Source organism: Balaenoptera acutorostrata, chromosome 10 (assembly GCF_949987535.1).
Source record: "Balaenoptera acutorostrata chromosome 10, mBalAcu1.1, whole genome shotgun sequence".
Taxonomy (NCBI): Eukaryota; Metazoa; Chordata; class Mammalia; order Artiodactyla; family Balaenopteridae; genus Balaenoptera; species Balaenoptera acutorostrata.
The window spans coordinates 45,509,935-45,534,750 of NC_080073.1; the positions used below are offsets into that span (position 1 = coordinate 45,509,935).

Consider the following 24,816-nt stretch of genomic DNA (forward strand, 5'->3'; position numbering starts at 1 on the left):
AGATCAGACAGCAGAGGGTTAATTATAGTAAGATGATTCATTTCAGGTGTGAGGTCCTACAGGCATAGACCTGTGGATTAAAGAGCGTGAAAAATGCAGCCCCTCCAAGTACTGCTGCCTGAAATACACAGAAAGTTCCTAGGTATGACAGTGCTAAATTATTTGGGGATTTTTTTTTTTTTTTTTTTTTGAGAAAAGACAATTTTAAGAGACAAGACAGAGTTAGAATTTGGGACTGAATTAGAGACTGACATATTCAGGCTACTGATAAAGCAGAGATCAGTTAGGAACATTCACACCAGCAACACATTTATAAAAATAGGTCCCTGGAGGATTTTGCCCATTCTTCCTTTCCTTTTTTCAATTTTTAAAAACTGTGGTAAAATACATGTAACAGAAAATTTACCGTCTTAATCGTTTAAGGTGTACAATTTCTTCCTTATTTGCAGTAAGTATGATAACAGTATACACTACTTATGATGGTTAAAGATGTTAAAATATCTGGATTCAAATCCTAGATTCCCCACATACTCACGGGGGCCTCCTGTGCCTCAGTTTCCCCAAATGGGGAAATGGGGTATTCCTATCTCCCCTCATAGGGTGGCTCTAATGTTACCCAGGTCAGTGACTCAGCTTAGTGGCCAGCCGAGAAAACACCCAATACACGTTGGCTTTTGTATCATTATTAAGAGGGTGGTCAAGACAGTAACTTTGAAGAAAACCGTTTCCTAGTATTTAGAGTCATCTGATTAACAGTGAGAATAACTGGAGGGTCCCTGCACTTAGCAGCAGAGAACATTCCAGCTTTACGATGGCTCAGAAGCCCCCGAGGACAGAGCCCGACTCTGGCTGCACTGTCCCTGGGAGGCTTCTGTGCAGTGACACAGCCGCCGCCAGCCCGCCAGCCTGCAGCCTTTGTAGTGGTAACGGAGGCCGCCGGCCCGTGCACCACCGCGCAGTGGACTCTCCCAGCGCTGCTGCCCTTCCTCAGAATGCCCCGGGGCCACTGATGAGACCCACACCGGAGGCTCCAGCTCCCAGTGGCCGTGCAATTAAGCCTAACAAGGCACAAGGAGCTCCTTGGGGGGCACACGGAGATGCCCACAGTAATTGGCCACGGGCCTCTGGTTCCCCAGGGGTTAAGGATTATGTGCTGGCAGCAGGGAAGGGCCAAGGAAGGGTCAAGACCTTGAGGGAGGCCAGATGGGATCACCTCGCTTCATGCATAAGTCATGAGCAGCCCTGGTGACTGCTCTGTGCTTTGCTGGGCGAGACAGATCCCTAGTTCAGCGAAGCAGACAGCAGAGGCCTCCCCTGTGCTGGGAGACTGCTGGGGCCCAGGCTTGCTTCCCCGCATCTGACTGTGGCTGCAAGAAAGCTGACTTCCGAGCTCTGGGTTCTTGCAGAGGCAAGCGATAAAAACACGTGCACCACGCGGTATGTGTTCTCATTCGGCTGCCGCTGAACCCCTCAGCAGGAGGTGTGTATCCCTGACAGGAAGGATGTGCATTCTCCCAGAAAAAGCCTTTACTGAGCAAATAAGAAGGATGTAAGTGTACAATCTGGTAGCCATGTATGCCTGGATCCCGGATATTTATGAAGACAGTTGGCATTTCCAAAATATGTATCTGTGTGTGTGCACATGTACATATGTCTTTTATCAGTGGCTTTTTCTCTGTGCTGTGACAAGGGATGCACTGCACTATGATAAACCCTTTGCGTAACTATCTCCTGTAATCCTCTATTAAGGGCCCTACCAGGTAAATTAGCACTCAGCTCTGAGATGTTAAGTGACCTGCCCAAGGACACACTGCAGACAAGGGACAGAGTGAGGTCTGAACCTGCCTGTTCGTGTCCAAGTGTCTTCCCTTAATCCAGTCACTGGTGCTTGACTGTCTAAAAGGGCTCACTCAGTACTCCCCCGTCCCCATGTCCCAGCCTCTGCACCTGAACTGATGGATCAGCAACAATGCTGGCCCACCGGCTCTCCGCCAGCCCCCAAGCTGGGCGCTGTGCCCTTGCTACTGCATTATTAATGCATTAGCAGGAGGATATTACCATTTTAACAGATTTTTAAAAAAACTCTCCTACCTTCTGCTGGCCTGTTTCACAGCTTTATTTAATCAGTATTCTCTTCCTGATAATTCTCTCCTGGTGTTGCTCAAAGTCTCTCCCCTTGTGAATTCTTTACTAGATAAAATAGCCTTTAGAGACAGAAACCCTGAACAGTTACATCAAATTTGAATGTCATCATCATTTTCAAATAAGAGAAAAATTAAAATAAGAAATAAAAAAGATTTTTAGAAGTTGATGTCAGTAGGTCTTCCAGAAATAAATGGACAGACACAAATTAAGAGTTCCAGTCTCAGAAAAAAAAAGAGTTCCAGTCGCCTTCCCAGCAAACATAACTGAAAGTATCTGGAATTGACTAAAGACACACTGGATTCTGAAAAGAGCATCTCTCAGGCTCAAATCTTGTTTACGGCTCTGCTAACCACCCATCCTGGATTTTTAGAAGCCACCTCTAGACCATGTAAGAACCACCTCTAGAACCACCTGGGGACCACGTTAAAGCACAAATTCTGACTCAACAGGCATAGGGTGGGGCCTGAGATTCTGCATTTCAAATAAGCTTCCAAGTAATGACGCTGCTGAAGGTCTGGGATCACGTTTTGAGTAGCAAGGGCCTGGAGGTCCTGTTAACTCCATCACACCAGGAAACTATGCCCAAGGTGGCACTTTTCAGTATTTTCACTAGACTCAATTCTGAATCCAAAAGTGCTTTTTCAAAAGTAAACAAATGGGACCTAATGAAACTTAAAAGCTTTTGCACAGCAAAGGAAACCATCGACAAAATGAAAAGGCAACCTACTGCATGGGAGAAAATATTTGCAAATAATATGACCTATAAGGGGTTAATATCCAAAAATATATAAACAGCTCATACAACTCAACATCCAAAAAACAAACAACCTGATTAAAAATTGGGCAGAAGACCTGAATAGACGTTTTTCCAAAGAGGACATGCAGATGGCCAACAGGCACACGAAAAGATGCTCAACATCGCTAATTATCAGGGAAATGCAAACCAAAACCACAAGATATCACCTCACACCTGTCAGAATGGCTATCATCAAAAAGACCACAAACAACAAATGTTGGCGAGGATGCAGAGAAAAGGGAACCCTCATACACTATTGGTGGGAATGTAAATTGGTTCAGCCACTGTGGAGAACAGTATGGAGGTTTCTCAGAAAACTAAAAATAGAACTACCAGATGACCCAGAAATTCTGCTCCTGGGTATATATCCAAGAAAACCCCAAAACACTAACTGGTAAAGATACAGGCACCCCAATGTTCATAGCAGCATTATTTACAATAGCCAAGACATGGAAGCAATCTAAGTGTTCATCAACAGATGAATGGATAAAGAAGATGTGGGGTGTGTGTGTGTGTGTATGTGTGTGTGTGTGTGTGTGTATATATATGTATGTATATGTATATATACACATACCTACATGTATATGTAGGTATGTGTATATATATAATGGAATATCACTCAGCCATAAAAAAAGAATGAAATTTTGCCATTTGCAACAACATGGATGGACTTGGAGGGTATTATTCTATGTGAAGTAAGTCAGATGGAGGAAGACAAATGCTGTATGACATCACTTATATGTGAAATATTAAAAATAGAACAAACCACTGAATATAACAAAAAAGAAATAGACTCACAGACATAGAGGACAAACTAGCAGTTACCAGTGGGCAGGGGAAAGAGCGGAGAGACAATCCAAGGGCAGGGGAGTAAAGGGTACAAACCATTATCACAAAACACGCTATAAGGATATATTATACAACACAGGGAATATAGCCAATATTTAAAAATAACTATAAGTGGAGTATAACCTTTAAAAATTATGAATCACTATACTGTACACCTGTAACTTACATAACATTGTACATCAATTATTCTTCAATTTTTTAAAAGTGCCTTTTGCTGAATCATCTCAGTATCTGGTCTGGAAAATCTAGCTGTCCTATCAGGGCCTGCTGTGAGTGAACACTTCTTCACATCACCGTAAACGTTAACACTTGCCTCATTTAAGACAAAAATGAAGGGAAAACAGATATCCACTTAGGCACATACCCTATAAGCAAAGTGCTCTCCTGTGGAGGGTGTGGGGAAACTGTCCACATACCACAGCTGAGGGTTCCATCACCTTCTCTGTGCCAGGAGGGTGTTGAATGTGTGTGGATCACCAGACCTGCTAAGATACTGTTCCCACGAAGAGCTGTGCGGTTTCCTGGACCCATCTGCCACAATTCTTAACATTTCTCTCACTCTGCGCTCAGAAAGAATTCTTCAGGTTGGTTTCATAAATAATTCACTTGGTTTTTGTCCGTTTATTCCGTTATTCAATCCCTCTACTGGGTTTTAAAATTGGAACGTCATGTTTTGTTTTACGGATGCGATCATCTTTGAAGTCTCTGTGAGAATACTAATTAGAATTTGTTTTTAAGTCTTCTTTCTTATATTTTCTTTCCTGTGCCCACTGGCTTTTCTGCTTCACCTGTGGCCACTCTTTGGCCACAGACTTCCCTCATATGTCCAGCAATTCTTCTTTGTCTGCCCATCTTTCATAAAATGAAGATCTAATGAGCGAGGACTGGTACCTCAGGAATGTGTAAGATCTCGCTTTGATTTCCTTGGGGAAGTTGCTCCTGAAGGATGCGGCTGAGAGCTATGGGCAGCCTTGCCCTGGGGTGAGTGAGAGAAGTGTAAGAAAAATGAATGAAGACTTAACTTCAGAGAAGGAACAGGATGGAAGGTTGAGCATCCACTTTGGCGGAGGGCAGTGGCTCTGGAGGACCAGGGCAGCCCAGCCCGGAATTCAGTTATTCTTGTGCCCACCACAGGGCACCCTAGGGAAGACCCTGTGCACACACAGTGAGCAGCTCCAAGGTGTGGGCTGGGCCTGGGCTCTGCCCTTCCTCTGAGCCTCTGCTGTTCCTGAGCCTGGGATTCTTCCAGAGCGTCTCAGCATTTCTGCTTCTTTCCCTATGGTGGTCTGTGGTTTCCTAAATTCTGAAGAGTCTTTCTGTTAAACTAATTGTGTCTTGTAGAAACTTCCCAAATTAGGCATCTATCGCTGATACCTTTCCTTGTTTCCGGTGAGGTTGTGCACTTTCACTTATTTTTATACTTATTTTGATCATTTCAATGATTTTGGGAGGCAATCAAGGCAAATACATGAACTTTTTCACCATCATAATTTAAAATCTTAACTTGTTTAGAAATGTATGTCAATATATGTGTATGTGTTTATGTGCATATGTATATACACATACATACATATATGTCATGTGTGTGTCTAGAAAGAAATAAAACATTAACTATGGTAATGTATGGATTATAAGTTTAAGGATGCCATTATTTTCTTTTTACTCTTATATATTTCCCAAGTCATATTCCTTTTTTTTTGGATGCTATAATTTTTTATAACAAAGTCACATATAAAATTCACCATTTTAAAGTGTACAATTCCGTGGTTTTTAGAATATTCACAAAGGTGTATAACCATCACCACAATAGGTTTTAGGACACCTTCATCATTCGCCCAAAACCCCGTATCCATTAACAGTCACTCTCCATTCCCTTTTCTCTCCAGTCCCTGGCAACCACTAATCTTTCTGTCTCTGCAGATTTGTCAATTCTAGTACATATTTCATAAAAATGGAAACACACAGTGTGCGGCATTTTGCATCTAAGTTCTTTCACTTAGCAAAACGCTCTCAAGGTTCATCTATGTGATAGCATGTACCAGTATTTCATTCCGTTTTATGGCTGAATAATATTTCATTGCATGGATATACCACATTTTATCTATCCATTCATCAGCTGACAGACATTTGGATTGTTTCCACTTTTTATGAACAATGCTACTATGTATGAACTTCATGTGCAAATTGTGTATTACTTTTATACTTAAAAAATACTGCTTTAGAAAAATTACAAAAATATTTTTTCAAAAGCAGTCAATAAGTCAAACTTTTCACTAATGTAGACTGGCTTTGTTCCTATTACTCAAAAACATTTGGTTTTACTGTACAACACCTGCAAATACTTGGATTTAATAAATTATCTAGCAGTAAGCAGACATTCTTGCATTAACTGGTGGTCAACTAATAAGTTTACCCTTTTTTCAACATGGTGAAAGTACACTTATGTATGTTGACAACTTCTATGGTATTTCTAATCATTATATCAGAAGAGTAGGTCTTCCTTTTAAGAATATCATCTTAGAATATATTTCATTCTGTCACGTACAACATTCAGAAGACAATACTTGTGCACGGAATTAAAAACCTGCCCAGACGACGGTGAAAAAAGAGGAAAAAAAAAATCTATGTTGCTGCCCACTCATGGAGAGCAACCTTTAGAAAGGGATTATTTCCATTACATTTTCATCAGGGACTGGCAAAGAAAAGTATATCATGTTATTACAGAGCCTGGAAATGAAATGACTTCCAGGTTGCTAAGCAACACAGTAATGTTAAAGGCCCCAGATCTGTGATCTCTAGAGACACTCTCAAATTTCATTAAAACCTTCTCATAACCATCACACAAAAAGTCCATGTGGAGTTTATAAACAGACTTTGTTTCTTGACATAATAATGAAGGAATTTAAAAGGAAGCAAATGGCATCAAAACTTTTGTGGTACTTAAAACCAAATATCTTTGTGACCCAATTAATGAAACCTACAATGTTTCTTGGGGTTTAAAGAAAGAAAGTACTATCAGTTTATAGTAAATAAAGGTATTTAATATCCTGAAAAAAATTATACTGTGTAGAACTTAACAACTTTCTTTGAAGAAAGGATAAATCTGTTCTGTGTATAAATCAAGAAGGGAGGCGAGGATAATTGGAAATGAGAGTCCCAACCATTATTTGCTTCCAGGAGGGTCATGACAGTGGCATATTTGCAACTGAAATAGGAAAGCAAGATGCTACGGGAAATAATTCTCAGGAACACTTTCAATACATTTCCTTTAGAAAACGTGGTGTTAGAAAAAGCTAATCCCTGAAACAGAAAAAGTTATGACAGGTCTCAGTAACAACCCCTGAGATACTGGTCTAGGATTTTTGGCTCAACTCCCTAAGATGCCAATGAGAATTGGTCTCTATACCCCACATGTTGGCCACCTAACCTCCTCATCCGTCTCCTGAAGTCCTAAGGAGAAATACTAGAAAGAGATCGTGTGGTTTTGCTCAGGCTTACTCATCCACCCCACAAATCAAAACATTGAAAGATCAAAGTAAATGTCTACTGACATAGATCAGAAGGGTCATTTATTGTGATGGTTTATTTTAAAGGCAAATTCTTAAGCAGAAACTATGCCTGAATGTGGGATCATCAGATTTGCTAAGCTAAAAGGGTGATTACAGAGTGGCAAAGGGTTCTTATTACCCAAATTTTTATTTTCAAAAACCCAGCCCCCAGGAACTTGGGGCATGAATATGTTTACTGATAAATTGATGGGTGGTTCTCTCTCATGTACACACACACACGCACACACACAAAGTGTTCAGCCAGGCCTAGGCACAATGTTTTTTTGTTTTTTTTTAATTAGCATATCTGTGATATAGAAATCAATTGCAAAGGGAAAATTCAAATCTTACAAAAGATACAGGATTTCATTAAATCATTGCCAGTAATGGTGGAAGAATTACATAAAGTCTTTTTTTTTTAACATCTTTATTGGAGTATAATTGCTTTACGATAGTGTGTTAGTTTCTGCTGTATAACAAAGTGAATCAGCTGTACGTATACATATATCCCCATATCCCCTCTCTCTTGCGCCTCCCTCCCACCCTCCCTATCCCACCCCCCTAGGTGATCACAGAGCACCGAGCTGATCTCCCTGTGTTACGTGGCTGCTTCCCATTAGCTATCTATTTTACATTTGGTAGTGTATCTATGTCCATGTTACTCTCTCACTTCGTCCCAGCTTACCACTCCCCCCCCGCCGTGTCCTCAAGTCCATTCTCTATGTAAGTCGGAAAGAGAAAAACAAATACCGTATGCTAACACATATATATGGAATCTAAAAAAATAAAATAAAATAAATGGTTCTGATGAACCTAGGGGCAGGACAGGAAATAAAGATGCAGACATACAAAGTCTTTGAAGAGGGAAGGTCTGACAGACAGACAACACCGGATGGTCACCAGCTAAAGAAGAGGAAAATCTCTTCAAGTGTGAAGAAAGGGCAGGAACTTCAAAGGGGAATACTAATTTGAATAGCAATGGAAAATTAATGAAGACCTTAAACAGTTTTCCAAAAAAGACCACATTTTATGATGATGCTGAGAAGGTTAGAGATGAAGGCTGTTATAACGTGCCATCGTGCACTTTGGATAATGTGAAAGATGACACGCAAAAATGTCTAGAATTGCTGGTAGAGCCCAATGTGATGGAGGGAAAGGGCCCAGCTACAGGGCGCCCTGACAGGGTTCGGATGGGTTCTGCACACTCAGAGTAAGACCAGCCCTCTGTTGATTCTCGTGGGCAGAGAGACGTGGGCTCACCTCTGTCCTGGCTAGAGTCAGGAGAAGGCCCAGAACTCTGCAGGCACCAGCAGGGTCCCTGCCTCTTGCTCACAGCCTCACGCATCCTGTCTGCGCAATCTCAGTCGGGACCAGTCTCCAGCACCCACACTTCATCCTAGTTTACGTTGATCACAACGCAGAGCCCAGGTCTCCCAGGTCACCCCTCTTCCCCTGGGCTCACACCCACAGCGCTCTGTACAGCCCTTTCTCGGGTTCCTTATTCACGGAGATGGCTGCGTGGCTCTCCCTGCTGCTTCCTGACCATTCCCCACCTCTCCTCCATAACCCCCCAGCTTTAAACCTAATGTCGCCAGAGAACAGCGCCTGCTACTCTTCCTGCTGCAACTGTGGGTCACTGGGTTCCCAGCTCACTGTCCTTGTCCCCAGTGCCACTCTTGTCACAGTGCTTGGTAATACTGCCGTCCATAGAGAGGGTCCGTCCAGCACCACTCAGGTCTCTGGCTTTCCCTCCCATGACCCTGTCTTCCTCCACACCTCAGACACTCACTCCTGTGGTTTTACTCTAGACCTGGTTTTTGCCATTAACTGGCGGCCTTCCAGAATCCACATTCGAACAGCCCATGTTCTGATCACCACCTCTCACCGTTTCTCCCTCCAGTCCAGACTTCTCTTACTTGAATTCCAGACCTGTAGATCCAACAGCCAACTAGACATTCCCACTTGGATGGCTGACAGGCATCTACCCATAACGTGTCCCAAACTCTGCTCCCGATTTCCCCTCTTCCCCCAGACCAGCTCCTCCTGAGTTCTGGCCATCTAGGTTTTGGGTTGGGCCCAAACTGGAATCATCTTTGACTATTGTTTGCCTCACAGCCCATATCCAATCTGCTGGCAAATTCTACTGGTTGTACTGTCAAGATTTATCCAAAATATAACCACTCCAAGCCATGACCAGGACTCCCCAGGACTGCAATAACCTGCTGGCATCTCTCACCCCTCGCCCGCTTCAATGACCGCTCTCAGCGTGGCAGCCAGATCGCCTCGCACTTCCACTGAAAACCCTCCACAGGCTCTCGTCTCAGGATGAAGGCCAGTATTTGCAAGGATAACTTCCTCCCTCCACCAAACCCTTCTCTGTCATCTCCCTCACATCTTACATATCTATTCCTTGCTCATTTTGCTTTGGACACACTGGCTTCCTTGGGGTTCCTAGCACACCCTGGGTAGGCACCTGCCTTGCAGACTTAGCAAATGCTGTCCCCTGTCTAGTGTGTCCTGCTCCAAATCTCCCCCTGGCTTCCTTCAGGTCTTTACTCAGATGTCATCTCGGTGAGACCTTCCCTGGTCACATCATCCAGAGCTGCACATGTCCCGCCGTACATCCTATCTTTCTTTCCTTCTATATTTTTCTTCTTAGTGCTTTTACTACCTAAAATATCAATAGTTTATTTAATAAATGCAGTTGTCATCTCACTCTCCCTGGTAAGCTCCAGTAGAGCAGGGATCTTAGTCTGTGTTGTTCACGGCTCTATCCCCAGCACTGAGCAGGCATTGCATAACTACTTGCTGAGAGTGGTCACTCTTAGCGAAGACTTTTTCTGCACAGGCTTACAAAATGCAAAGTAACCCATTATAAGAATGGCTCCATAATGTTGTTAAAAGACAAAATCAATGTATTTAAAAAAATTTCAGTTTTATTTCTTGAGATCAAGCCCCAGCCACACATTTTGTCATTATTTACCACAGTTGTTAGGCGGCCAGTTTAACTGAATTTACATGAAGTGGTTAGTTTTCCAGTATTACTTATTCCAGAACAAAAAGGAACCCCTGTGTTGCAAAATCATATACCTAAACTTGGTCAAGTATTTCTGTTGATCAATTTCAAAACACTTGCTTATACAAAACAACAATAAGAGGTCATAATTCACCTTTAAATTAAACTTTTCTAATGGCTTGAATTTAAAATACTCTCTCAGAAAAATATCTAAAATATCAACTGAAATTTTTTTATCTTTAGCTTTTTCCATGATTATTTAAAAACTGAAAACCCAAAACCCAACTCTGGTTCTTTGTCATATACAGTATAACAACTTGAAAACAATCCTTTTGAGGAAAGGAAGATATTCCTATGAATATAATGTAGACATTAACTATTCTTTTAGAGGACAGAATTCATTTATTAAAATTGTTATAGATTATACAAAGGAAAATTGCATTTAAAATATTCTTTTAAATACAAAAATTAGAAACATTTACTACAGGTCTTCCTAAGGAAAGGTCCTCCAGAGCAATTTTCATTGCTGTCTGTATCCACAAGGAAGTATTTCTCAAACATGTTCATCCTAATTCTTAACATGCTTTGAATGTTCACTATTTTAAGAATGGTTTTGTTAAAAGCATGTCATTAAAGAAATCCCACATTACCAAGAGAGTCTAGAGCATTCTGCACAGCAACAGGCTGCACAGTGGGCTTGAAGATGGTCAGAATGATCACGAAGAATCAGGAAAACTCCACAGTTACTTGTAATCACTATCATTTGAACCAGATAATAAGTACCTATAAATGGGAATATTCAAAGTTTGAATAAATAAATGATCCCTCAAAGCTTCTTCCCCTCCTTGGTCATGAGGAGGATACAGAACATAAAACAAATTCCAAGGACCCTTAGCTGTTTACTTATAATTTACAATGGGTAGATTCTCAACAAATTAATATTATCCAAGAAAGCAGTAGGTCTTCTCTCTTTTTGACGGATACCTGTTTCCAAGGATAGCAGATTGGTCCTTTCCACAGTTTAAAAATTAATGCTTAAAAACTAACTATTTCTTTTGCTCCATCACCATTAGCCCATTTTTTATAGTCTTTACCCTTTTATTTAAGAAGTTGTGGGGAATACAGATATTCACACAGTGCCAAAGCATCTCTGTGAGGATTACTTAGTAATCGCAAAGGGAAACATGTATCTACCTGATGGAGAGAAGCAGAAGATAACCCCTTAGCCAAGCAATCAAACTTAGCATCACTGTAAGTGGGGCAGCCTAGCACCATATGCTTCCTGATGGGATACAAGATTAGGGGCCATTACCGATGAGATACTGTGACCAAAAATGCTGTGAGGAAATATTCATACTATTTCAGACTGTTGGGCATTCTACCAGACAACTGACTCAGACTCTCCAAAAAGTCAATTTCATAGGGGAAAAAAAAGGCAGGAAGACTCTTCTAGATTAAAGGAGACCAAGAAAACAACAAATTCAGTATGTGAGCCTTGACCGGAACATGGCTTTTTTTTTAAAAAAAAAAGCTATTAAGTCGTTTTTTAACTAGGAAAATTAAACATGAATTGGGTATTAATGATATTATGAACCGTTATTAATTTTCTTGGGTGTGATAATGTTATTGGGCCAAGTGTCATGATTCCTTTGCTTTCACGTGATTTAAAACACACGTAGAAATAAAAAGTATCAGGGTGACAACATTTTGTGTGAATAAAGTACATACGGAGACTTGAAAAATATGGTGAAATGATAACAATTCTGATAATAATTCTTGATTACACAGGTTCTCAATCATATTACTCTTTCAACTTCTGTGTGGTTTTGAAACCGTTCATAATAGAAAGGTGGGTAAAGATACCATCCATGGCAATGGGAACGGAAAGAGGAAAGGGCTCGTTAGAGAACGAATTTTATCTGACAGAAGAATTTCAGGAGGCAGGTAGGGAGCTGAATCTCTTGAAATAAGAAGTCAAAACAGAAGGGAAATTATGCTGCCCAGGGCCCACAAACATCAGCCTGAGAAGGAGGACAGGAAGGTGCCCAGCCTGACCATGAGGCGCCTCCGTGTGGGAACGGGCAGGGGAGAGGGCAGATGCACCTAGGAAATGTGAGGGCGAATGAGACATGTTCAAAGGGATGAGACATGCTGCACATCCTCAGGAAACCCACGGCAAAGATCCACATACTTCCTCTCTGAGGTGGATGTGACTTCACTCACAGAAACACAGAAGTTTCGGTCTTGAGAGTGACTGGCTGTAAATGACCCGATTCCACTGGCCATAAGCTTCCTGATTTTGTCTTGCTCAAAATCTCAGGACTGTTTTCTCAGGGAACTAAGGAAAAATTTTTCAGCAAGATGTTTCTTTTCTTTGTTGGAAAGATACAACTAAATTAATCAAAGAGTTCCCAATTAACTTGTGAGTCCTATGGCAATCACGGGCATAGATGCTCATCCAGTGTAACAATAAACGGTGTGTATGGATTCAGGGAAAGATCCCTCTTGGAAACTCCTAAGAGCATCCTCTCAGAGTCTCAGGAAAACGTTCTAAGGGACGAGATTTCACAAAAATTGATTACACTTGCTTTTTACTCCTTTGGGTACATAGTGTTTCTCTAAAAATTTTCACTGGCTTCACAACAATCTCCCCACTTTTTTCCCTTTAGGAAAATAAGTCAAGAAAAGAAGGGCTTACTATGAGAAAAATAAGCTAGAAGGGAGAGGTATCATTTTGCCTTCTTGTTACACCTCAAGGAATAGTTCTTTACTTTTCTAATAGAAATTAGGTCCCTTCTGACTCTACATCTACAACTCATCCTGCTCCTAAAATAGAAAAAGAATGGCTGCAGAATTCCTAGTTTCCTCATTTGGTCTCTTCAGAGCTTTAAAAACTCTGTATGTGAAGAAATGCTATTACACTGATTTTCAGCAACACAACATCTCTGCTCTCATGGTGAAAATGGAAAGGACCAGGGGACCTACATGAGAATTTGGAAGAAAAAAGGTGGCGAGCATAGCAAGATTTTCTGAAAGCGGCAGGGTCAAGGGTCCCCAAGGGATGGATATTTGTAATAATCTTTAATACTAATCACTCTCACAGAGCGAGCCCAAGTCCCACTGCTGCCACCTCTGCTGTACCAGGTAGATGGGTGAGCGGGCAGGTGAAAGGAGTTAGCAACCTCAGCGTGTTACGACCATGCTCTGCTTTCAGAGAGCAGTCAGTTTTACAGAACAAGTTTGTGATGGCTTGTGTGTAGTCAATATTTTGAGTGTTGGAGTAAAGCTAGCTTTAATTAAGAGACAAGCAGCTGATCCACGATCATTACCCTGAGAAAACTCCCACTGATATCAAGTTTAAGGGACAGGTAAACCTGGCAGCAACCAGAAGGATCTCCATCACATTTTTAAAGCCAGAGTACAAAGTCTAATTATAAAACCACCACACATCCTGGTAAATTACAGTACATAATTAAATTCTCAGGTTTCCCCAACATTTTCTCAATGTTCTAAATACAGACTAAATAAGGAAGAGCACCCTAGGGGCAAAACATATCCCAACCCCATCAGCACAAATTAAACATCTTATTTCTTTCATCTGTTAGTGAAAATTCTGCTTTTAGAAAGTTACAGTCACAAGATTGGGAGCTGAAACAGATATTTCAAGAAAGGGCCTTTTGTGTAACTCAGAGGGAGGAATCTGCCACATTATTCCTAAGATGGCTCTCTAATAACCACAGTTTACCGGTCACAGACAGGCTCACTACATGGCCTTAGAAACTGTAGGGCCAAGGGTATTTTGGGGTTGCCCTCTCTGAAATCATCCTGGCTTGCTCAGTTTTGGGGAAAGAGGCACTCCTCAATCAGGGCTTGAAAAGAGACAGTCTCACAGAGTAGAACCCTCTTGTTTTTAGAAATGCTCCAAAAGTGATTTACAGATTCAGTGCAATCTCTATCAAACTTCCAATGGCATTTTTCAAAGAAATAGAACAAACAATCCTAAAATTTGTATGAAACCACAAAAGACCCCAAGTAGCCAAAGCAATTTTGAAAAAGAAGAACAAAGCTGGAGGCGTCACATGCCCTGATTTCAAACTATATTACAAAGATATAGTAATCGAAACAGTATGGTACTGGCATTGAAAACAGACAAATATATCAATGGAACAGGATAGAGAGCCCAGAAATAAACCCATGCATATATGTTCAATTAATTTTTGACATAAGAGCCAAGAATATTCAAAAGAGAAAGGTCAGTCTCTTCAATAAATGGTGTTGGGAAAACTGAACACATGCAAAAGAATGAAACTGAACCATTATCTTACACCACACACAAAAATTAACTCCAAATGGATTAAAGACTTGTACATAAGACCTAAAACCATACAACTCCTAGAAGAAAACATAAGCAGTAAGCTCCTTGACTCTGGTCTTAGAAATGATTTTTTTGGATCTGACACCAAAAGCAAAGGCAACAAAAGCAATAAACAAGTGGGACTACATCAAACTAAAAAGCTTCTGCACAGTGAAGGAAACTGTCAACAAAATGAAAGCCAACCTACCTAATGAGAGAAAATATCTGCAAATCATATATCTTATAAGGGACTAATATCCAAAATATATTAATAGAAAGAGCTCATACAACTTAATAGTAAAAAAAGCAATCTGAATAAAAAATGGGCAGAAGACCTGAATAGACATTTTTCCAAAGAAGATATATAGATAGCTAGCAGGTACATGAAAAAGTGCTCAACATCACTAAACATCAGGGAAATGCAAATCAAAACCACAAGGAGATGTTACCTCACACCAGTCAGAATGGTTATTATCAAAAAGACAACCAATAACAAATGTTGGCGAGGATGTGGAGAAAAGGGAATCCTTGTGTACTGTCAGTAGGAACGTAAACTGGTGCAAACACCATGGAAAACAGTGCGGAAGTTCCTCAAAAAATTAAAAATAGAACTACCATAAGGCCCAGCAATTCCACTTCTGGGTATTTATCCAGAGAAAACAAAAACACTAATTCAAAAAGAAATATACACCACAATGTTCACCGCAGCATTATTTACAATAGCCAAGATACGGAAACAATCTAAATGTCCAATGATAGAAGAATGGATAAAGAAAATTTGATACACACACACACACACACACACACACACACACACAATGGAATATTATTTGGCCATAAAAGAGAATGAAATCTTAGGACTTCCCTGGTGGTGCAATGGATAAGACTCCATGCTCCCAATACAGGGGGATCGGGTTCGATCCCTGGTCACGGAACTAGATCCCACATGCATGCCACAACTAAGAGTTCGCATGCTACAACTAAGGAACCCATGAGCTGCAACTAAGGAGCCCACCTGCCGCAACTAAGACCTGGTGCAAGCAAAAAAAAAAAAAAAAAAAAAAAAGAAATCTTGCCATTTGTGACAACATGGATGGACCTTGAGGGAATTATGCTAAGTGAAATAAGTCAGACAGAGAAAGATAAGTTCCACATAGTCTCACTTTTATGTAGAATCTTAAAAGAAAAAAAAACGGAAAGAAAAAGCCAAGCTCATAGATACAGACAATAGATTGGTGGTGAGGGGCTGGAAGTGGGTACAATGGGTAAAGGGATTAAAAGGTACAAATTTCCAGTTATAAAATAAATAAGTCATTGGGATGTGATGTACAGCATGGTGACTATAGTTAATAATACTGCATCGTATATTTGAAAGTTGCTAAGAAAATAAATCTTAGAAAAAAATGTATAACTATGTATGGCAATGGATGTTAGCTAGACTTACTGTGGTGATCATTTTGCAATATATAGAAATATCTTGTACACCTAAAACTAATATAATGCTATATGCCAGTTTTGCCTCAATTAAGAAAAAAAGAATTGCTCCCAGAAGGAATGTGCACTTAATAAATGTCCTTTGAGGTAGGTCCTTAAAGAGCTTGTCTTTCCCTCCTTAACTTCTTATAATCAGAAGGCTGCACTTAACAAGCCTCCTTAATCCAATTACTGATTCAGGTAACAAAACCAAATTGTTCCCTGCCTCTCTATCAAGTCTGGCTCCCCCAGGCCATAGAGGAGAGCCTGAGACGCCAGCCCTCTTAAAATCACGGGAAATCTTTGTTCACATTCTTTCTATCTCCCAGGTTCCCATCCTCTATGCATCTACCTATCCAATCTCACCCCCTTGTAAGAAACTTGGCAGGGATAGTGTGGAGGGGACTGAAGCATCAGACTGGGGAACAACTAAATGCCTTTTAAGGTCCCTCTCATTCTGGCCTGTGCATCTACAAAGCACTCAAATGAGCTCACAATATACACTGAAGAGCAAAAATGAACAATTGCCAATAACAAAAATAGAGATTTTATAGATATTTCTTACTCAGCCCAGTGGATACTTAATACCAATTACATGCCGGGCACTGTGAGAAAGTTTTATTTCACCGTAAACATAATTTGAATTCAATTGAGATGCTACCACTGTCCTTTGGTTTCAGAGACCAGAACTTCCTAATTCTAACAACGGTGTCCAAACTCCAAATGTTTGGTACCCTCTGGCCTTTCCTGGTCCATTTCTTATGTCTGTCAGTCTAGCCCTGTGGATTTTGGGGCCATTATTCAGGATGTGCTTCCTCCTGGTCCATGCATGGATGACCAACACATCCTTCTACACTCTGCTCAAACACCACGTCCCGGCCAATCTCCTCCCAAAGGGAATGTTTCTGTGGAACTTTGCTGGCTCCTCTAGCGTGGCACTGATTGCATTCTGCTTTATAACAAAGCTGGCGTTTCTCTCTCGCTCCAGTTAGGGATCCCTGAGAACAGGCAGCAGGAAGAGCATATCTTACTGTCTTAGTTCCCCCAGTGTAGAGGATGCACATAGTAATAACTCTATTATTTTCCCATGAATGAAAGAATGAATCTCTTAGGTGCCTTCTAGATCGAAATTCAGTCAAGTTCAGCTTAGTGAATGCCTCACAGTCCAGATCAGTACTGGACAGAGCAGCAGCAAGGTGCCTAGCTACTTGGCAAGAGCACAAGCTAGGGTCAGTTCAGCTTGGCTGGTCCCAGCTCTGCCGAGTCCTAGTTGGTGGCCTTGGGAGTGTTACGTACGCTCTTTGAGCCTTAGCTTTTAACCTATAAATGGAAGCAATCACTGGAGCTGACCGCTAAGGTAGCTGTGAAGATTCAATGAGATAATTCACCAGAAGTCCTTAACACAGTTAGAAACATCATCTCCTGACAACCTTTCATGGGCTAGACACTATAACACGCTGCAAAAGACCACATCACTACCCTGAACAAGGGTAATGTGAAGGTGAGAACAGACGGTACGCTGACAGTTACAAAACAGTGGCAACCACGGAGGTGAGGACAGGACGCAGCGAGAGAGAGGGGAAGGACCACATCAGTCCGGGAGTGGGCGCTGGCATCATACAACTCTTTGGGTCATCTGCTGTTGTTTTCTCCAAACGTACTGAACTCAGTACTAAGTTTAAGCAGAACCGAGCCTCAGGATAGGCAAGTTCAAGGCCCAGAATCCCTGACTGTGTGTTTTGCACCACTTGAACCCAACACTGACCCATCCATGGGTAATTTAGAAAGTTTTCAGAAGATTATAAAGCACTTATCACAGATGGCTGGTAAACTTTATATTATGTTTACTTTACTACAATTTTTAAAAAAAACAGATGAGCAGCACCAGAAACTACTTCTATTTTCACATACACAGATAAAGTCACTTGGATTCAACTTTTCTTCCACAAACAAAACCTACCTGGCCCTATATGTGGCAAGTCAGAAACTATAAGGAAACCATTTCAGACAGTAAAATTAACTAAAAGGTGGTATAGTCTGGTTACTTTGACCAAGCTGGGGTCTAATTGCTTCTTGCATGATTAAATTAACCTGGTTTTTTAAAATGATGTAATTTATTCCAAAGATAGGTCCATAATCTCTCTCTGCAATTCTAAAATCTAGAAAGCTCTGAAAATCAAAACTTTTTTTCTTAAGTTTGGTTCAAAAACATATTTGGTGGCAAAACCTGACCTAACCCACATGGGATCATATATAGTTTTTATTTACCCACTTGGTGTGAATGTTCACACACTTTGCAGCAGAACTATTACCATGCTTGACGACGGTACCACCCCAGGTGACTGCTGTGGAGTCATATCATATATAGTATAAGCACCATGCCAAAAAGATCTGAAAATTATAAATTTCAAACTAAATCTGGCCCTAAGATTTTCAAATACGAGATGGTGAATCTCTATAAAATTAACTGTGTCAGATGTGATGTCAATATCCCCAAGCTTTTGTCATTCTGTACCAAACACACGATTCTGCCACATGTACATATCACTCATATTACCGTATTTTCTAGTACTTGACTTCACATTGACTCACCATTTTTAAATGAATAAAACTGTTTTTTGAAAGAAATCTCTTATCTCTACTGAAAAAGCTAGTCACCTGAGAGGCTTCCTCTCTGTTAAAAAGGGACATTCTGAAGGATTCGAGGGGTGTTAAAGAGATGGTAGTACCAAATTGAGACTTTCACCTTAAATCATCAGAAAGATCAAAATAAAATGGAAGAGGAAATATTTGCCCTACTATGTGATTCAATGTCATCTAGTGCTAGGTTGGAGTACCATGCGCAAGATCTACTGTCCCCAGAAGTATTTATCCTACACTTTGGGAGGCTCGCTTAGATTGTGTCATCATTCGGTTACTCAGGGAATGACTCCACTAGACAGGAAGCATTGCTGTGGTTGGGAGGTCTGGCTGTACAAAAGCATAATGTAGCAGCGAGGGGGGTAACTCTCTATCTCTGTTCTAGTTCTGTCACCCATAACCTGCTGTGCAGATTTAGCTGGGTCACGTACTGCAGCTGTCTATCAAACTAGCATAAAAATTGTCTTGAAGGCAACTCTCTGAAGCATCCATAGCCTCCACTGCCAAAGGACCCCTCAAGATAATTGGATCTAGAAGTGAACACAGACTGACAAGCCAGAACATGACACAGACTAACGGGACCTCCACTCCTCTACTAACTTCAACAACAGCTGCTGTAAATAACGGCCTTCGAAAGCAGCAGAACAAGATCTACTGTAAAAAGAAAATAAGTCAGTCTTCAAAAGTACTTTCAAGTAAACATCAGCTATATATATTTTTAAAAATAAAATAAATGGGGCGATGGACTTCCCTAGTGGCTCAGTGGTTAAGAATCCGCCTGCCGATGCAGGGGACACGGGTTCGAGCCCTGGTCCGGGAAGATCCCACATGCCGCGGAGCAGCTAAACCCGTGCGCCACAACTACTGAGCCTGTGCCCTAGAGCCTGCAAGTCACAACTACTGAGCATGCGCTCTAGAGCCCGTGAGCCACAGCTACTGAAGCCCGCGAGCCTAGAGCCCTGTGCTCTGCAACAAGAAAAGCCACCACAATGAGAAGTCCGTGCACCGCGATGAAGAGTAGACCCCGCTCGCCGCAACTAGAGAAAGCCCTCGTGCAGCAACGAAGACCCAACACCGCCAAAAAATAAAATAAAATAAATAAAAAATAAATGGGGCAAAAGGGAAAATTTTTCCTACAGTACCATCCTGGGGGTTAGAAACGTTGCGAGTTTGAAAATCTCCCTTTTGCAACCATTAAAAAATTTAAAAATAACAACAACACATTGATTTAATGAAGTGATCAAAATTAACATCACCAGTAAAGGGCAAACAGACATCATAAGCCTCTGGATCTGATGGATTGAGAAGGACACAGTATTTCTTCTGGGGCTTACCTGAATCCAATTGTCCAGAAAACATCAGAGAGACCTACATTGAGGGAGAGTCTACAAAACATCTGGCCCATTCTTCAGAAATGCCATGAAAGACCAAGAAAGGCTGCAGAACTATTCCAGATTAAGGGCACACGTCTACTAAAATACATGATCCTGGACTGGTTTCGACACCAGAAAACAAGCTATAAAGGACATTATGGGGACAGTTGACAAAACTGGAATACAGATGGCAGATGAGTAAAAGATTTGTATAAATGTTAAATTTCCTGGTTTTGATAACTGTAGTTAAGTAACAGAACATCCATTTCATCAGGAAATAAACACTCACATACTAAGGGGTAAGCAGACAATGTGTCTAACTTACTCTCTCACAGTTCAGGAAAAATACTTGTATGTGCAGGTAGATATGCAGACTATGATAAATGTTAACAGTAGGTGACTACGGGGAAAGGTAACTGGGAGTTCTTTAATGAAACTAGGTCGAAGAAAATGACTACTCCCCATCTACTGGCCGCCACTGAGGCCGCCCACCCAAGCCCCAGTATCTGTGTGGACTCACCATTCTTCTGAGAATCCTCAACAGAAGCTTTAGCTCCTTCGGGTCCTCTTTGGATGTCAGTAAATCAGCAAAATTCTCTGCATTTTCGGGAGACAGGCTGTCTGGGTTTTCCCCTCCATACAACTGAACCAGGATAGACAAACACTTGGATGAAACTTCAAAAATTTCAGGATCCTCGTTAGGAAGCTGAAAATTAATAAATTGGACGACTTAAGCTTAACTGAAGATGGTGTTGGTATTCCTCAAGAACCACAGTAAAATTTGGCGTAACGGACAGAATGTCAGTCTGAGTACAAAGTTGAATTAAAGGAGTATTTTTTTGAATGGATCTTTTTCAAAATGCATACAGTAACTCAAACAAGGCTAACAGTACAAAATCAGAAGGAAATCCTGCAGTCCTTTCTTTAATCCATAGTGATGAATGACCTGTGACAAGCAAAGGACCAACATGTATTTTATATGCGTAAGTATATATGCATATATTCATACAGGTGTATGTGCATCTATAGGTGTGGAAACAGTTGATTTTTCTGAGGCACAACTCTTACATTCTTGTTTACTTAACTTCACTTTCTAGAAGATATTAAGGAACAGTTTGAACTTGTCTGTTTCCAAATCATTATTGACTAAACAGGCAGAGAGAAAGCACTGTTTCTGTATTAAAAGGTGTATTATGAAATAATAATCATAGCATAAGCATTTTAACCTTTTAATGTTTAAAGTTTTACTTTATTTCTAATAGCTTTGTTGAGCTATAATTCCTGTGACATACAATTCAGTCATTTAACATATATCTGCCATTCAATGGTTTTTAGTATTTTTCAGAGTGGTGCAACCACCAACAGAACCAATTTTAGAATTTTTTCATTACCTGAAAAAGAAACCCTGTACCCTGTAACCGTTACCTTCACGTCATCTCTTCCTCTCTACCCCCAGTCCCTGCCCAGTGCTAACGTGCTTTCTGTCTCTCTGGCTTTGCCTATTCTGGACATTTCAGATACTTGAAATCATACAAAATATGACCCTATCTGACTGGCTTCTTTCACTTAGCATGTTCTCAAGAATCATCCATGCTGTAGCATGTATCAGTATTTCATTTCTTTTTATTACGTAGTAATATTCCATTGTATGGATATACCACATTTGTTTATCCATTCATTGGTTGATGGACATTTGAGTTGTTTCCACCTTTTGACTAGTATGAATAACACTGCTGTGAACATGTGTGCAAATGTTTTCGTGCAGACAAGTATTTGTTTCTCTTGGGTATATACTTAGAAGTGGAGGTGCTGAGTCATGTGGTAACACTGTGTGTAACTTTTTGAGGAGCTGCCAGACTGTTTTCCAAAGCTGCCATTAGCACCAGCAATGCGTGAGGTTTCCAGTTTTCCCACATCCTCACCAACACTTGTTATTACCTATATTTTTAATTACAGTCATCCTAGTGCATGTGGAGTGGTAACTCGTGGTGGTCTTTCATTTGTACTTCCCCGATGGCTAATGATGTTGAAAATCTTTTCATGTGCTTATCGTCCATTTGCATATCGTCATTGGAGAGATGTCTATTCAGATACTTTGCCCACTTTTTAAGATAGGTCATATGTCTTTTTAGAATTGAGTCTAAGTGTTCTTTATATATTTTAAATACAAATCCCTTAGCAGATATATGATCTTCAAAAATGTTTTCCCATTCTGTGGGCTGCCTTTTCACTTTCTTGATAGTGTCCTTTTTTTAAAAAAAAAAATTATTTATTTATTTGGCTACGCTGGGTCTAGTTGCAGCACGTGGGATCTAGTTCCCTGACCAGGGATCGAACCTGGGCCCCCTGCATTGGGGGCGCTGAGTCTCAGCCACTGGACCACCAGGGAAGTCCCTTGATAGTGTCCTTTGAAGCACAAAATATTTTTTATTTTGATGAAGTCAGATTTATCCATTTTTTAAAAGATTTTTTTTGATGTGGACCATTCTTAAAGTCTTGATTGAATTTGTTACAATATTGCTTCTATTTTATGTTTTTTTGGGTTTTTGGCCACAAGGCATGTGGGATCTTAGCTCCCCGACCAGGGATTGAACCCACACCCCCTGCATGGGAAGGCAAAGTCTTAACCACTGGACCACCAGGGAAGTCCCTATCTGTTCCTTTTATTCCTTGTGATTTTGGTGTCAAACCTAAGAAACCATTGCCTATTTCAAGGTCCTGAGATTTAAGCTGCTTCTGAGAATTTTTATAGTTTTAGCTCTTACATTTATTTTTAAGAACTTTATAGTTTCAGCTTTTACATTTAGGTCTTGATCCATTTTGAGTTAATTTTTGTATATGGTATGAGTAGGCGACCACCTTCATTCTTTTGCATGTGAATAAATCTTATTTTGAGATATTTGCAGGTTCATATACCATTGTAAGAAACAATACAAAGAGATACCACACATACTTCACCCAACTTCCCGAATGGAAACATCTTGCATAACTATAGTACAAGATCACAATCAGGAAATTAACATGTATATTAGGACAGCCACTCCTGCTTTTAAAAAATTAATATTTGCATGGTATATACTTTTCAACCTTTTACTTTCAACCTGCCTGTATCATTATATTTGAAGTGAGATTTTTGTAGACAACATACTGTTGGACCATGTTTTGTTATCCATTCTAGTCATCTCTGTCTTTTAATTGGTTCCATTTAGACCATTTACATTTTTATGATAAATATTAAGATGCTAGGGTTTAAGTCTAACATGCAATTTTATTGTCTTCTGTTTATTTCCCCTGTTTCTTATTTTTCTGATTCCCTCTCTCTTTTTTTAACCTTCCTGTGGGTTACTTGAACATTTGTTTTATGTTTTCATTAAGAATTATTAAATTCTCTTTTACTACCAATATTATTTTCTGAGGGTTGCCATAACAAAGTACCACAAACTGGGTGGCATAAACAACAGAAATGTATTACCTCGCGGTTCTGGAAGCTAGAAGTTCAAAATCAAACAGCAGGACCCTGCTCTCTCTGAAACTCATAGTAGAATCTTCCCTTGCTTCTTCCTAGTTTCTGATGACTTGCTGGAAACCTCTGGCATTTCTTAGCTTGCGGCTGCATAATTCCCATCTCTGCCTCCGCCAACACATGGCTTCCTCCCTGTGTGTGTCTGAATTTACACGGTTGTCTTCTTACAAAGACACCAGTCATATTGGATTAGGGGCCCACCCTACTTGAGTATGACCTCATCTTAACTAACTACATCTAGACCGTCAGTATTTGCAAATGAGGTTTAATATTCTGAAGTGCTGGGAGTCAGGACTTCAACATATCATTTTTGTGGCGGACACAATTCAACCCATTACACTTCCTATCAACTTTCTTTTGTGCTCAGCTGTTTATTCACCTTGCTTTCTCTCCTTCTGGCTGTTATGCTTCCCCAAATGTCTGGTGGTCCTTGGCTTTCTATTCTATGAATGAAAGATTGGGCAGATTATTATAGGCAGCTGGCTTCAATTTCCTTTGCATTTGTATATGTCTGTTTCTTCAAGTTGCCTCCTCTGTCTGTGTTCTATGATTTCCTCAAACTCCACAATGCTTCTTTCTAGGGCATAACCCCATACTAGAAATCACATCAGATAGACAGTTCATTCTCTTTACAGTGCAGTTCTTGACCTATTATGTTGCAATAAAGCAGAGCAAAATGAATAAGGGAAGGGGACTGACAGGCCTGCCTGTTCTAAATGTGCATCTTCAATTAGCCTGGTAAGTGCCTAGGGCCTCCATCAGTTTTCCACTCTGAGTTTATAGATCATCTGCATCTGTTCCTACCTTCTGGTTAGTTTTTTCCTATGTATGTTCTGGGTGATAAGTTTCTTCACTATATTTTGGTTCAGTTCCATCTGCTTTCTATCATCTAGTAACTGCCCAAAATTTCTTTTCCACTAACAGCTTCTCCTTCCATTCTCCCATGATTGTAAGATATTTAATCCTTTCTCTATTTTCATAGCTTTTGGGTAGTTAGTGAGATAGGCACAGGCATTCATGCTTCTATTTCAGTCTACTTTAACATTTCTTCATTTCTGAGTTAGTTTTGCTTCATTGTTGAAATGATGGGAGGATGCTT

The 24,816-nt window shown here is 40.5% G+C and overlaps 1 protein-coding gene across 6 annotated transcripts in view; it reads right to left on the minus strand.

Annotated features, from left to right (window-relative positions):
• ULK4 (unc-51 like kinase 4) overlaps nucleotides 1-24,816 on the minus strand; it is a 547,368-nt gene that overhangs the window by 101,804 nt on the left and 420,748 nt on the right. For 4 of the 6 annotated variants that reach the window (XM_057554846.1, XM_057554849.1, XM_057554844.1 and 1 more), the window contains one exon: nucleotides 20,715-20,900. The exons of the other annotated variants lie outside the window; for them this stretch is intronic. In XM_057554846.1, the coding sequence (XP_057410829.1) occupies nucleotides 20,715-20,900 (186 nt within the window). The remainder of the gene's footprint in view (nucleotides 1-20,714; nucleotides 20,901-24,816) is intronic. 6 annotated transcript variants of the gene reach the window in all.